The sequence below is a fragment of the Canis aureus genome, chromosome 2 (assembly GCF_053574225.1).
Source record: "Canis aureus isolate CA01 chromosome 2, VMU_Caureus_v.1.0, whole genome shotgun sequence".
Taxonomy (NCBI): Eukaryota; Metazoa; Chordata; class Mammalia; order Carnivora; family Canidae; genus Canis; species Canis aureus.
The window spans coordinates 60,456,448-60,472,197 of record NC_135612.1 but is presented as its reverse complement, the minus strand read 5'-3'; the positions used below and the strand labels follow the sequence as shown (position 1 = coordinate 60,472,197).

The following is a 15,750-nucleotide window of genomic DNA, read 5'->3' as shown; positions in this document are numbered from 1 at the left end:
GGATCAGGACCCATCCAGGTGACCCACGTTAACTTAAATACCTCTTTTAAAACCCCAGCTCCAAGTATGGTCACAGCTGAGGTGCTGGGGGGGAGAGGACTCCCACATATAGATTTTGGGGGGACACAACATAGCCCATTACAGAAGCCCACCTCCTACCATGTCCGCCTCTGCTGTCCTCCTTCCCTCCCTGCTGCAGGCCAGGCTCCACTGCCTGCATCTCTGCCCTCTTCCCCTGACCCCCCAGCCTCACACTTGCTGAGAGAACTCCTGCCCTCTGAAACCCAGAGCTGTTTCCTTATTTCCTTCCCTGTCTCGGCAGTTTTGTTCCTGCTTCTCTGCTAAAGCTGGTGCAGCTCACAGGGACACACCTGCGGTACCCGCCCCTCACCGAGCCTGGCCCTGGACGGATCGCTGCTGGGTATGCTGAACGAGTGGACAGATCTGATTCTAGGGGAGGAGCTGGCAAACTGTTCTGGAAAAGGCTGGACAGTAAATATCTTTGGCTTTCCAGGCTGTGTGGTCTCTGTTGTAACTGCTTATCTCTGCCTCTGGAACAGGAAAGCAGCCAGAGACGAGATGGAAACAAATGGGCTTGCCTGCGTGCCAAGGAGACTTTATTGACAAGACAGTGCCAAGCTGTCATCTACGGACACCTGCTCCAGAATACATGATATGAAATGATCACTTTTGTCTTTAAAAATGGCTTTTTGGAATGCTTTCGCCCCCTGGAACATAAGATCCAGGACACAAGGGACACCTGGGTGGCTCAGTGGTTGAGCACCTCCCTTGGGCCCAAGGCATGATCCTGGAGTCCCGGGATCGAGTCCCACATCAGGCTTCCTGCATGGAACCTGCTTCTCCCTCTGCCTATGTCTCTGCCTCTCTCTCTCTCTCTCTCTCTCTGTATCTCTCATGAATAAATAAATAAAATCTTAAAAAAAAAAAAGATCCAGGACACGAGGAAATCACCCATCTTATTAAGCATCTGTAGTCAGGCCTGGCATGTATGTATACAGTAGGTGCTCAATAAATGTCCGTAGCTCGAGCAGCTGGTTGTGCTGAACTTCTGGAAGGGCCTCAGTGGGAGAGGCTAGTGGCAGGTACTGAGCTAAGAGCTGGTCCAAGCACCGTAAAATGGGTCATTACCACTTTACTGATGAAAGATCAGAGCTTAGAGAGGTAAGTAAGGCACCCAAGGTCATGCCGTGTTTGCTCACAGCAGTGGTTCCCACCTCATGGAACTAAGTGTAACACCCCAGTGGCTGAGGGTCCCCCAGGAAGGATGACAAGTCACCTCTAGTCCTTTCTCTGTGCCCTCTGAGTGACCAGGTCAAGACTCCTTCCACCTCATGTCTCAAGTCACCCGTCTACAAATCGGGAGAGAACTGCTCCTATCCTCAGACAGCACACAAATAAAAAGTGGGTGCATAGCCATCAATTTACGGGAGTCTGGTAATAAAACCTCCGTGTTAATGGACGGCATTATCGCTGCCATCCCCACAGATGCACTTGCATTTATGACGCCTGCCCTGCGACATGATGGAGCCTTTCCAATTTGCTCTCGCGGGAGGCAATTTTATAATACACCATCAATCGCTGCAGAAATAGAACATTTCCACTTAATAAAAGACAAACACCAGCAAATCAACAAGAATAAACACATCAGGGACATGCTGGTTGCTGCAGCAAACCCTGCACGTGCAGGCAGGAAAAGAGCGGAGGTGACTACCAGAGCAACACAGGCCGCTCTGATATAAAGGTGAATCGGTGCTCAGAAGTCAGAGCAAGGGAGAGACCAGAGGGAAGGAGCAGGATAAGGTCAGAGGTAGGTCAGTCACAGAAATGTGTGCCAGTAGGTCTTACAGAATTATTAGAGGTGCTGCCGTCTGGCAGCTGCCCGGGCTCCCGGCAGCATGCTGTGTGTGGGCCTGGGACTCAGCATCCTTCCCTGCCCCACTGTCAGGTGCCTCGTAAGAGCACGGGCTGGAAAGTGGAAACTCAGAATCGCTCAGACTCCCTTGCAGCTAGAGTTCTTGGCCACAGGCGCACTCATGGGAGGTTTAGAAGGTGAAGGTTGCATGGAGGCATTTTCTAGCCACCGAGGGCCATGCCTGCTGGCCAGCCAGGTTGCGGGGACTTGCTGCGGGATCCATCCTCAGCTCTGAAGGGTGGAGAGGCGACCATGGTGGAGGCAGCAGCTGGACTCTGCCTTCTGCCATCCAGTCACTGGCTCTGTGAGCATTGCCAGGCAGTATGGCTGCAGCAGTGGCGATGTCACATGCGTGGGTCTCAACACTTGCTGTGTATCCTTGACCTTGGCAAGTCTGCTGGGGCTCCTGGTCCCACCCGTCCTGGTCCCGCCCCTCCTGACATGGAAGGCAGAAGCTCCCCAGGTGGGACAGCTCTACGGCCCCTGGGTGGGATCCAACCTGAAGCCCTTTCTCTAGCCCCACAACAATTTAGGGAACACCTGGTTCCTCATGCTAAATCCTTCCTCTGCTTAAATTATCCAGAGTGGTGTCTCGTTCCTGCCCAGAGCTCTGTCAGACAACTGATCAGGGCAGACAGGGAACATGCACCAAAGTGTGAGACTCTCTGGGTTCATGAACTTGTTCGGTTTCAGAGAAGTCCGGCTTCTGCCCAATTCTGAAGCCTGAAGTCAGGGAGGAAGCGGGCACTGAAGCCCATAGCCCTGCAGGACAGCTCATCCGCTGATGGACGTTCACGGCAGCCACTGTGAACCTGCACCTCTGCCCACCCCTTCTTGGGGAACCCTTGCCCGCCCCCCACCCCTGCTGCCTTGACGGCAACTCTACTTTGCTTCAGTGCAGATAAATGCAAACACAGTTTTACGTAGGCTGGAGGGATGCGAGCGTCTGGTTTTCTCTAATTGCTCCTGTTGTTCTGAAGTTATATTAAAAAGTAAACGTACCTCCCGATCCATTCTCTTTTTTTTTTTTAACAGAAGTTTTTTTTAAATTTTTATTTATTTATGATAGTCACAGAGAGAGAGAGAGAGGCAGAGACATAGGCAGAGGGAGAAGCAGGCTCCATGCACCGGGAGCCCGACATGGGATTCGATCCCGGGTCTCCAGATCGCGCCCTGGGCCAAAGGCAGGCGCCAAACCGCTGTGCCACCCAGGGATCCCCCGATCCATTCTCTACGCCTCTCTTCAAAGCCCCTCCTCTAGGAAGGCTTCCCAGATTGGTCATCCAAGGTGTCTTTTCTTCCCTACTACTAGTTTCTGGAAGGCATTCCTAGGCTCAGGTTAACTTCTCCCAGCTCTGGGAAATAGAGGATGTTTTTGATGGGGAGCAGAATAAACCATAACAGTGGGTCCATCAAGTGTGCAGGGCTGTGTCTGTAGGCAGGTCCCAGGGACCAGCGCTGGGAATCAGGCGGCTCAGCTTGGTGCCAGGGGTCCCCAGAGAGCTGCCATGGGAAGGGACTGCCTGGCCCCCACATCCTTTTGATCCCAGGACTCCAGTGCAGTTTGCTGAGCCTTCAAAGAGAAAGCCCTGCATCAGGCTGTCAGAGAGGAAGGCCACCCAGGCTCCAAATAAGGTAGCCTCACAGCGCCCCGAGCTAGTGTCCCAGTGAAGGGGGTGGTGAAAGCAGCAGGGGGGTTGTCTGAGGGTGGGAGGACTGTGTTTGCTGGAGGAAGGGGTAGGCACCTGAGAGGAAAAGCAAAGGGGAGCCTCTGGCTTTGGAACCAGCCTGCAAGTCCTTGACGACAGGATATTGGTGCCCATCCCTGTTGACTCTGACTTTGGCAGGTGACTTGCTTTGGTTTGTGGTGTGTGACGGGATGTGATGTCTTCCAGGTCAAAGCAGACAGGCCAACACCACTGGGGCAGTTTGGCCAGCCCCTCCCCCTCCCCGGGCCCTCCATCATGAGAACAGCATGACCCCAGATAACTTCAGGTTCCAGAATAAGAGAGGTGCAGACATCTGAACCCTACCATCAGCCAGGGGCCATGTGTCGCCAGTCCCAGCAGAGCCTGGTAGAAGCCTAGCCAACTCACAGACCCGGGAGCAAGCAGTGACCCTCGCTGCTGGGAGCCACTGAGGTCTGGGGCTGCATGTTACTCGGATGAGCAGATGCCTACCTAATACACTGGGTCTGTCGGAATCGAGAGCTGGTGTGGTTCCACCATGCCATCCCGCTTCTTGGAAGCAAGAGAGCTTTGAAAACCATAAAACCCTATTAAAAAAAAAAAACTGAACCCCAAGGCCGTATTGTCATCGTTATTAATTTCCTCAAATTCTTCATTCCTTTTATAACTACAACTAAGCCATTTTTTTCTCCCCTTTTTCTTTCCTTAGAGTCACTGAAAAGAACCAAGGAAAATAACCGAGATTTCAGCTCCATTAATTTTTCAGGGCACCATAAATTAAAGAGCAATTGCAACGCAGTCAATTTCTGCAGGAAAATAAGTCTCCGTGATTGTGCTTTAGTCTAATTACATGGAAGGCTAAGTACTGCTATTAATACCCAGAAGCACATGCTGTCCCAACGGAAGACGCCCGGAGCAAAGAGGCAGCCCACTAGGCCAGGGGATCTCAGGGGCGCCAGGCAGCGAGGCCCAGGCCTGGGCAAGGAGCCCGGGCCCTGTAGGGAGCCATGGCTCAGACCAGCCGGAAGTCTCCAATTGGAGGCCCTCGGCCTGGGCGATCTCTAATGGGAGACATCCGTCATTGACCTACGGATCGATCCAGCCGCACCCATCCATCTATCCACCCACCTCCACCATCGATCACCCATCCACCCACCCATCCAGCCTCATCTCAATGTCCATCCATCCAACAACTATTGTCAGCTGGGAACTTGAGCTAAAATGGTGTAAAAACTAGGACTAGTCCCTGCCCTCAAGGAACAGAGTGTGTGTGTACAGGGCACCAGCAATAATAGGATAATGTCACAAATACATAAGCACACTGCGATCAGCCCTGGGGATGAGGGGTGCGGGGAGGTGGAGGCGTGTGGACCAGGGGCAAGGTCCTGAGGAACAGCTTCCATTTGCCTCCAGACCATGCACCACCCTTGTCCATCCTCCTCCACACAGGACTGGCCTGTGCGGATGGCATCCACTGCCCAACCCCGTGTTGGCTGAGCTCCCTTTCCAAGGCCAGGCCTCCTCCTGGGCCCCTCCCAGAGACGTGGGGGGCCACAGAGTGTCACTGGGCATGACAGTAGGCCAAAAATGGTCCCCAAACGGCAGCCACGTCCTAGTCCACACACCTGTGCAAGTGACCTCAGAGGGCAAAGGACTTGCAGATGTGATTCCATGATGATTTTTAGTTGGAAAGATTATCCTGGATTCCCCAGGGGCAGCAGAGGGCGACTGCTCTGATTTCTCACAGCCACACACTCACACTCACAGACACACACAGTCACACACATACAATCACTCACACACTCAGAGTCACACACTCACACAGTCATAGTCATACACTCATAGTCACACAGTCACACACTCACAGTCACACAGTCTCACACTCATGCACTCAGTCACACACAGCCAGAGTCACACAGCCACACTCACACACTCAGTCACATACTCATACTCATAGTCACACAGTCATAGTCACACACACACAGTCACAGTCTCACACTCACACACTCAGTCACGCACTCAGTCTTAGTCACACACTCACAGTCACACACAGTCTCACACACACACTGTCTCACACACAGTCACACACTCACAGTCTCACACTCATATATACTCAACACAGACTCATAGTTACACACACTCTATCACATTCACTTGTCTCACACACACTCACATACAGTCATGCACTCACAGTCACTCACTCACTCAGACACTCGCAGACACACACACATAATCAGGCACTCACATTCACAGTCACACACTCACACTCACTCACACTCTGTGAACACAGAGCACAGACACAGAGGAGGACACTGCCTTTGCAGGCTGGAGAGGCTCCTTCACAAACAGCTCGACGCCAGAAACTGAAAATGGCCAGGGACCCCCCACAGCCTCCGGAGGGAGTGTGGCCTTGCAGACACTTCGATTTTGATCTAATGATACTGATTTTGGACTTCTGGTCTCCAAAACTGTGGGAGAACACACTTCTGTTGTTGTAGGCCATCAAGTGTGTGGTCACTGGCCTCGGGCTGCAGGAAACCAATGCTGGCCTCCACCACGGCAGGGCAGTCCTTGTCCACCAGCTCTCTCCGTTCCCCACGGCACCCTCATCCTCAGCCCTCAGGACCTGCTGGTGCCAGCCCTGGGGCTCTCCTACCCCCTGGACCTGGAAAGAGCCCTCCACAATGTTCCTTGGTCGCCCCATGGAGGTGCCCTTGGGTCCTGTGGGGCCCTGGTGACACAGCCCCCAGAGGAGAGGATGCTGATGGGGGATCTGAAGGATGATTCACTCCTAGTGAAGGTGGAAAAGCATTCCAGGCTGGCAGAAAGGCCTGGCAAGGCCCAGCGTGGGATGGTGTGTGGAATATTCTGGAAGTGGTAAATGGCTTTATGGCTGGTGCACCCAGAGGGGAGGCAGAGAGGAACAGCCCTAATCCTGTCTCATGCGCGTATGTGTGCCAAGCGCACCTCTCACCTCCACCCACTCAGTTCACACACAATACAGCCAAGCGGCCCTCCCCCAGTGGGAGCACCCAGACCGCCGGGTCTCGGGGGGAAGGGTTCTGGTAACCCCATGATGAGAAGCCTATACTGTCCCATGACCCCACCCAAGGAGCAGTAACAGGGGCCCTCAGGTCCAGACACCAGCCCCAGGACTGCGTACCTTGTTCTCCTTGGTGTAGGCCAGCACCTTGTCCTCCTCTTTGGGGTGGAAAATCAGGGTTTCCACCGAGAAGGGGATGAGCTGCTTCTGGAAGGTAGCACCCTCGTCCGTGCTGAGGAACAGACTCTGGTCACGGTCGCTGAGTGAGGAGCTCACCAGGACAATCTGAAACAGAAAACCAGGAAGCCATGAGCCTCCCCTCTAAATACCAGACTGGAGGGCACGGCAGGAACTGGGGTGGGGGGGCAGGGAGGGTGCCCCCCCACCCCCTGCCCCTGCCCACTCGTGCACACTGGTCATTCATTCTCTCACTGCACAAATATTTCCCAGGGCCGGGGTGCTGGGCACCATCCACACGCTGATGGTCTGCTGTGAGCCATCCATTCGGGGAGGGGGGCAGCAGGAGACAGGTGAGTGAGTCCACCATCATGTGGCTGACTGGTGGCCCAAGGAGACATGGTAGGATGGTGGGGAGGCTGAGCTGGTGGCTGCCTCCCAAGGCAGAACGCTGGGCCACCTGGGGGTCCACCTGGGAGAGTGTGTGCAGGGGTGGGACTGCGGATGTGAGGTGGCCAAGGAGGATGGGACAGAAGTAGCTGCCTGTTAAATTCTATGAGCCCAAGAGGGCACCACCGTGGGTGAAATGGCATCCCCCAGGAAGACACCAGGTCCCCATGTCCTAACCTGGGTACCTGTGAAGGGGACCTCACTTAGAAAAAGGGTCTTCACAGATGTAACCAAGCTAACCACGTCAGTAGGGAGTCATCCTGGAAACCAGCAGACAAGGCGTCCATGGCAAAGATGGGTGACAGCCCTGCCGCACACATCCCCATCTGCAAAAGCCTCCCATGGAGGGGTCTCTGCAAGGCTCTTGGCTCCACCTGGAGGGTCAGGGGAGCCACATCTCCATGGGGTGCATCCTGCTTGGGAAGCCGGCCTGTGGCCCTTTCTGGGTTTGTCCACTTTCTTGCTAAGGTATGTGCACAGGTACAAGCCCTGCTGGACTGTGGGGCGGAGGGGAAGCCCCAGGTCTCATAGGAAGGTCAGGAAAGGCCAGCCACAGGTCAGAACAGGTTGGCCCTGCTAGCTACACACAGGGCACCACCGGGATCTTCAGAGGCAGAGCCCAGGGCACAGGGAGAGGCTTCCCTCCTTTTCCTGAGGCCAGAGGGTCGGCCAGCCTGGAGGGCTGGGGAGGGGATGTGGGCACCTGGCACTGAGAGCAGATGCCCCCCACCCCCGGCCATGTGGTCAGCCCCCTGCCGCATGGGTGAGCCCAATCTCTACCTCCATCCTCTTCTGGAAGATCCAGTTCCCACAAATAAGCTGGGGGCGGGGGGGGGCAGTCTTCCCACTCACAGACCTCGTGGAGACTTCTGGGTTCCTCACAGTCCCAAAGAGACTGTGACCTCTGTGGCAGGGTCTGCAGGCTCCTCCTGGACTGGCCTCCCTCCCTGCCTCTTGCTTGTGCACTGGCCACAGCCAGGGTGGTCCACCCATATCTAGTCCTCCCTCAACACCTGTCCCCTCTGTCTCCCCCTCACCCCCCTGGGCCAGTGGATCCTCGGCTTCAAGGCCGTGGGGGACATGGTATTTGCTCACTACCTTTTGTGGAGATAGCCTCTTCCCACAGGACTGTGGCCCTCTGGGGCCAGGGCCAGGTCTGCAGAGTTCACTGCTGTCCCCTCCCTACCATCACTCCTGCAGGGCCTGGGGACCCCACACACTTGTTGAATGAATGAATAAATGAATGAATGAATGAATGAATGAATGAATGAACGGACACCCATGTGGACAGAGCAGGGGGCCAGGGGCACTCTCAGTCTCAGATAGCCCAGCTCAAATTCCATGTCCATGTGACCTCAGGCAAGCTGGCTGACCATTTCCTGCCTCGTTCTCCTTTCTATAAAATGGAGAGAACAATAGGGTGCCTGGCATTGGGCGAGCCTGCAATGAAAATCTAATAGGAGTGCAACCAGACTGTCCTCACTGGAGCTCTGCGGGGCAATTATCCCCTTTGCTTGGCTGATGGGGAAACGGAGGCCCAGAGAGGGGGAACAAACTGCCTGAGGTCACACAGCATGCAGGATGGAGCCAGGGTCTGGATCTGAGGGGTAGTCTATGCAGAGTGGGGTGCCGGTGAGGTCGGGGTGGGGGGGGGACCAGCCGGACATGCGATGACCCTGGCTTTCAAGGGGGGAAGGCTGTGGGGCTATGGACGCCCCACCCCATGAAAAGAAGTAGAGTATAAACTTATAAGCAACTATGTATTTCACATGGACAAAACTGTGAGGAAGCCTATGATAATTTTGTCAATGGTAACTGTGTAAAAGTGTAATTGTGTCAGTGGAGGTGCACACAAATAGAAGCAGAGAGTTTACTATTCAGCCATAAAAGAAAGGAAACCTGGCCACTTGTGACAGCGGGGACAGACCTTGAGGGCGTCATGCCCAGGGAGAGAAGTCAGAGACAAGTACCACGTGATCGCACTTACAAGTGGAATCTTTTAAATATATATATATATGTGTGTGTTTTTAATTTTTAATTTTTTTATTCAAATTCAATTGGCCAACATAGAGTACATCATTAGCTTCAGATGTAACGGTCAATAATTTACCAGTTGCCTAAAACGGGTGGAATCTTAAAAGCCAAACCTGAGCTCACAGAAACAGAGAACAGATTGGCGGTGCAGGTGGCGGGTGGGCGAGGGGTGAAGGGGGTCAGGAGGCGCAAACTGCCCGTCACCAAGTGAGCGGGTCACAGCTGCGGGGCCCAGCGGGTGACACGGTCAGGAACACTGTGCCGCATGTTTGAAAGTTGCTGAGTGTAGATCCTGCCTGAACAGTCTCATCACACCGTTATAACAACGTGTGGTGGCGTGTGTGTGTGTGTGTGGGGGGGGTAACGAGACGTACCGTGGCCATCATTTCACCATATATGCAAATACCGAGCCGTTATGTTGTACCCCCGAACCTGAGGTAACGTTAGATGACAATCGCACTTCAGCTTGGAAAAAATGAACGGGAGGTAACACGGGGGACATCTTAGTGGTGAGCTTTAAGTGGTGGAGTTAGAAGGAAATTATTTATTTTATTTTATTCTAAGATTTTGTTTATTTATTTGAGTGAGAGAGAGAGAGAGAGTGAGCACGAGAGCATGAGCAGGGGGAGGGGGAGAGGGAGAGGGAGAAGCAGACTCCCTGCTGAGCAAGGAGCCCAATGCAGGACTCGAACCCAGGACCCCAGGATCATGACCTGAGCTGAAGGCAGACACTTCCACCAACTGAGCCACCCAGGTGCCTCTATATTTTTTATTTTAAATAAACACTGTGGTTTAGAATAGCTTTAAATTTACAGAAAAGTTGCAAAGATAGTACAGAGTCCCATAACCCCTGGTGCGGTTTCCTCTGCTGGGATATGTCACATCAGTAGCAGACATTTGTCACAGCTAAGGAACCAGCATCCGCACAAGTGTACGGTCTGAACTACGCACTACGTTCAACGAATGGCCTTTCCTGGTCCAGGACCCCATCCAGGACCCCACCTGACATTCAGGTGTCATGTCTCCTTAGGCTACTCTGGGCTGTGGCTTTCTCAGACGCGCCTTGTTTTCTTGACCTTGACGGTGTTGAGGCGTCCTGCAGCCTATTTTGCTGACTGCCTCTGGATTTCGGCTTGTCTGCGCTTTCCTCGTGGTGACACTAGGGGTCATGGGTTTCGGGGAGGAAAGGCCAAGAGGTGAGGAGCTTCCTGAGGGCAGTGGATCCAGAGAGCAGGCTATGGAGGGCCTCACGGGCTGGGTGGCACTGGTCAGGGCTCTCCGCTGGATGGCACCCCGTTCCTCCTTGGGTCCTCGCCGTCCCCCTTGGAGGACACCCTAGTGCACAGCCCCCACCTGCAGTGGGGGGGGGGAGGTAGAAGAGCTACAGGCATTCTTGTGAAGAATCCTTCTGCGTGGGAGACCCGTCTCTTCTCCTTCACTTATTTATTCAATCGTTTATTTACGTCACTATGAACTCATGAATATTTATGTTAGACTTCGAGCTGTCATTCAATGCTGTTCTGTTATTTCCTTACCCCAGTGCTCCAGCTCTGGCTACCAGGGGCTCTTTTGGGTTCCTGTGTCCTCCTTGCCACAACACCCCGTGTTCTGCGCTGCACCTGCCCTCCCCGGATAATGGAAAGGAACGAAACAAACCACGCAGCTTTCTTACACATCTTACTGGAGGCCGCTTGGTTCATTCAACATCTGCCCACCACGCGGGCCAGACTCTGTGCCCCACCCTGGGGCAGCGGCCCCCACGCCAGGCCATTGGGGCCATCTGGCCAGGGAAGCCCAAGTGTCACTCATCAAAATGGTTTCTCACAACTATTTTTCAATTTTCTTAGGATGCAACTATTTACTTAACCACCTCCCCGGGTAGATTGTGCCCTTGAGCGCAGGATAGCCACGTTAGCTCCTGCTCTGTACTGTGAGCGTGTAGCCCAGGCCGACGTGGCGCCGTCAGCTAATCCAGACCTGATGGACGCGGGCTGAATGCATGCACGCATGAATGGGTAAGCAAGTCCATCTCAATCCGTGACTCCGAAAGAAATTGTTTGCTCTTCTCCTTTGGGAGGAAAACATTCCTGGGGATATTTATGAAGCCTGGAGACTAGCTGTCATAAAACATCTCATTCACTTATTTCTCTTCATTACTCAAAGGTTCATACACCAGTGAAGACTCATTCATTCATTCATTCATTCATTCTTTCATAGTTGCTAAAAGTAAAGAGCTAAGCAAAAATTTAGGTATGCACAGGGCTTTGTGGCAGCAGAGCAGGAGGGTAAGAAGAATCCAGGTACAGGGCCAAAAGGAGGGCTTCCTAGAGGAGGTGACACCCAGATGAGCCTTGAAAACTGGATGGAAATTTGACTAGCAGACCCAGGGGAGGGTGTTTCAGCCAGACAGGCAGCATGACCAGAGGGTGGGGGTCCCTGACCTGCCTCTCACCCCCGCCTCAGGCTCCAGGTGTCAGTCATCTAGAGCCCTGATGTGTTTTAGTTCACTGAGAGTGTTCACATCTTCACCACCTTTCCATGCACTTGTTCCCTCTGGCTGGAATGTCCAGTGGGACCAAAACACCCTAACCTCGTCACAGATCATTCAGAATCAGATCTTACAATATCAAAATAACACAAAGTCGACATATGATAAAATTAAAATAGCTTCTTTGAATTTTTCTGAGCCCCCAATTCTGGGCAGCTTCAACAAAGCTGAAAATTTTTCATTTAATTTTGCAGGTGCCCCCAGCATGAGTTTAGCTTGGTTGTACGATGGGATGCCCTTCCCCTTTTTATCTGCTTGTCAAATACGTCCTCATCCACTGCAGCTCATTTCAAACATCACCTCTTTCAGGAAGCCCTCTGTGATACGAACCTCCCAACAGGCCTATTCTAATCCCTCCTCTGCCCCTTCCTCCAGCATCTTGTGCATTCATTTGCTCCAGCCAAATATTCTCAGTGTTCCCTTGGTGAGCCTGCCTTTCTGACTAGGCAAAGCCTGTGCCTTTGTCACTGCCATGCCTCCAGCCCAGAGCCCAGGCCCTGGCACCTGAGGGAGCACCACGTTCCCAGGAAACAGGTGTTGGTAGTACTCCCACACAGAACTAGAGCTCCAGGTATGGGGTCGCCTCTCCGTCACAGCCCTTGGTGCAGAAATGAGAACCGAGGAAGTAGTTCTGGCCGGGGGCCGAGCAATCTGGATCGGGGGCTATTTTGGGCCTCAGAGTGGGACAAGTAAGCCAGGAAAGATGGGGGAAGAAAAAGTGCTGACAAGGAAAGGATTACTGGAGCAAAGAAAACAAATCAATTAGCATCGTGCAGAGCAGAGGCTGGCAGATTGTTCTTCCAAATTGGGAACCAAACTATTTCCAACAGTGTATTTTTACTGCTTACTATTCCGGGCCAGCATATGGTACCTGCACTGGGTTCCGGGGGCCCATGAGGCTGGGTGTTTTGAAATTGGAGGCCACATGTTAGAGAGAAATACAGGACAGGTGCATAGGACCAGCAGCCAGCCCATCTTAGTGTGGGGCCCAGGACTGGCTACATAACCTGTGCTGCTCCCCATTCAGGCCTCCTTGTTCAAAGAAAATTAAGAATTTTAAGAGGGCAGCAGGTAAGTTTTACACCAAGCACTAGGTCCGGGTCCCACACTCCTGAAGCTGGCCCCCCTATTATCCCAAAGCTACCCCACTAATAAACTCTGGGATCCACAGCCCCAGCATCACTGGAGCTTACTGGCAGTGCCCTGGCTTCGCCCCATCCAGACCTGCTGGGGCGGAATCTGCCCTTTCTCATTGTCCCTGGTGAGCTCTGAGCTCCCCGCAGCTGGACACCTGCTGGGCCATTGGTCCCGCTGCGGGCCATTGGTCCCGCTGCTTCTCAGCTCTGAGTCCACTGGCTGTGTGCCTCTGAGCACGCTGGCCGAGCCTGCCTCTGCTCCCCCACCCCTGAGTGACAACCCACACACATCCCGTGTCAGGCCCCTTCTCCAGGATTCCATGGCTCACGGTCCCACTCATAGCCACTCTGACGATGCTCTGCAGGAGAGAATAGAGGTGACAGCCCTAGGAATCCGGGGAGGCCACAAGTATGGGGGTCAAGGGACAGTGCGGACTCTGGAGGCACGTGGAGCTGGGCTTCAGCCTCAGCTGCCGTCCTGAGCTGTGAGCTGTGCAGCCTTAGGAAAGTTACTTCACCTTTCTGAGCTGCCGTTTCCTCCTCTATAAATAGAGAGAGGAATCCCCGCTGCAGAGGCGGCCAGAAGAGCCAACAGACAAAGCGTGTAGCAGACTATGCACGGTCTCTGGGACACGGTGAGCATGCCCAGAGCATGCCACACAGGGCAACTCAGTTTACCGTCGTAGCATTTTTTTTAAAAGAAGTTCACCAAGCACCATTGTGAGTCAGGGTCTCATTGTTGAGGCAGGTCACAGGTGGCAGTGGGAAGGATGGGAAGCCTATGGCCCCCTGCACTGTGAGACCCCAGGACAGACATGGGCAGAGGGTGGAGAAGCTGCCCCCAGGGGAATGACCCCCTTCCCTCTCTCTGGGGCATGGGCTGGGGCACGGCCAAAGAGGCCAAGCGTCTTGTGGAATTTCACACTGCCCACCGTCGTCCACAGCCTCTTCTCCCCCAACATCACCCACCTACTGGGCTAGCACGTATCACGGCCAGTGATGGGACCACCTCTGCCCAGGAAGCAACAGCAAACATGAGGGTTCCTGAGGAAGTGCACTTGGCAGGGTCAAGGGAGACCTTCCCACCTTCGAGGACTACTAGGAGTGGCTTCCAGAAGTCTGCAGGTCAGTCCAGAGTTTTGGGGATGGATCTCTGGCCATGCAAAGAGGCAGAGTAAGGCAGGGAGGGGCAGGGAGGCTTCCTGTCCCTCAACATCCCTTTCCCTCTTCCCTTTGGCCCACAGTCCTGGTCTTATTCTTACGAAGCATAACTGGGTATTCAGAGGCACATCAGGCCCCGGGAATGAAACAAGTCCCACAAGACCCCTGCTGGAGAGCTCACAGAAGGTAGCAGAAGGCATTTAATGGTGACCCCCTAGGCCGGACTGGAGTAGATGAGAGACTTTCTGGAAATTTCTACAGGAGATGCACTATTGGCTCCCGGTGGGGATGGGTCAGAGTGGACCCTTCACAGAAAGATGCTCCAGGGAGACAGGGCAGACTGTGCCATCCTGACGTGGGACTCCCGTCTCCCTTTCCACCAGGCCAGGAGACTGTCTGAACTGAGGGGATCCAGACACCCTCCTCTGACCCTTCAACATGAGCCTGCATCTCCAGGCCTGCTGGCTCGAGTCCCACCTGGACTCCTGCTTGGACCTGCCCACATGAGCCACCCCCACCTGTGGGAACCGCAGGTGCCCCCACCCTGCTCCCCACTCAGGCTGCCAGGTCGCCTTCCCTGGTCCATGGCTTCCCGCTGCAGGGCTTCCAACCCGTCTCCTCCAAAAGGTGGTGCCAACCTCCCAACCTGCCTCACAGCGGCACTCATGAAAATCACGGCTCTCAGAGCTCCGAGTTGACAGAGAGAAACGAACAGCATCCAGAAACTGTTTCTCGCCTCCGCGAGAGCTCCGTTTGTGCAACAGATCTCAGGTTTCCATTCAGAACTCCAGTGAGGAGAGACTTTTTAATTTGGGTCTGCCCTTCACCAAGTTTGTCCCCAAAAGGGTCCCCAGCCCAGTGCCCTGGACCGGTGACATCGGCAGTTTACCTATTTAAACCCCAATCGTCCAATCTATTCCCGGCCGGACAGATGTGCCCAGCTGGGGAACACAGAAAACTTGGCTTTGACGCCAGGAGAGGCAGACAGTGGAGACAAACAAATACAGAGGCATCCACCCTCAGGTCTTAAATTAGAAGCTGTGCAGAGCATCTTCTACACGCCCGTGTGAGTCATGATGAGCAAAAATAACTCTCCCACCCGGCACTTCACTCTTGTGGATGGATGCTTCCTGCTGGGATACTCAGCACACACTCTGATCAGCTACCCAGAGTCCTCGGAGCAAATCACTCCGTACGATGGTTTTGGTGTGGGTGACCCCGAGCACAAAAGGGGTCACGGGATACAGAGTCTGACTGTGCGGTGGCTCTGCCATCTTTGTGTTCTGTGACCTTGGGCTAGTCACCCTCCTCAACCTTAAATGGGAGTCGGCAATCTTTCTGTGCCGAGATCCCAAATTAGGTACAATATTTGAAAGTGTTGGAGAAATACCCAAGGGCTCATCATTATTTCTGTGCTTTCTTAAACCAGAAAGATCTATTATCGGAAAAGTCACGGAAAAGTCTGAATTTACGCAAATGCAAGCCTGCAATATCATGTCCCTGCTGGAAACCCCTCAGGGTCCCTCCTGGGTATAGCATTCACGACACTGTCCCATGAGCTCACCCTGCTGACCTCACCG

The 15,750-nt window shown here is 53.8% G+C and overlaps 1 protein-coding gene across 1 annotated transcript in view; it reads right to left on the bottom strand.

Moving 5' to 3' along the window:
• Nucleotides 1–15,750, bottom strand: part of SORCS2 (sortilin related VPS10 domain containing receptor 2) — a 459,489-nt gene that overhangs the window by 75,429 nt on the left and 368,310 nt on the right. The window contains exon 4 of the mRNA XM_077875105.1: nucleotides 6,785–6,949. Within this exon, the coding sequence (XP_077731231.1) occupies nucleotides 6,785–6,949 (165 nt within the window). The remainder of the gene's footprint in view (nucleotides 1–6,784; nucleotides 6,950–15,750) is intronic.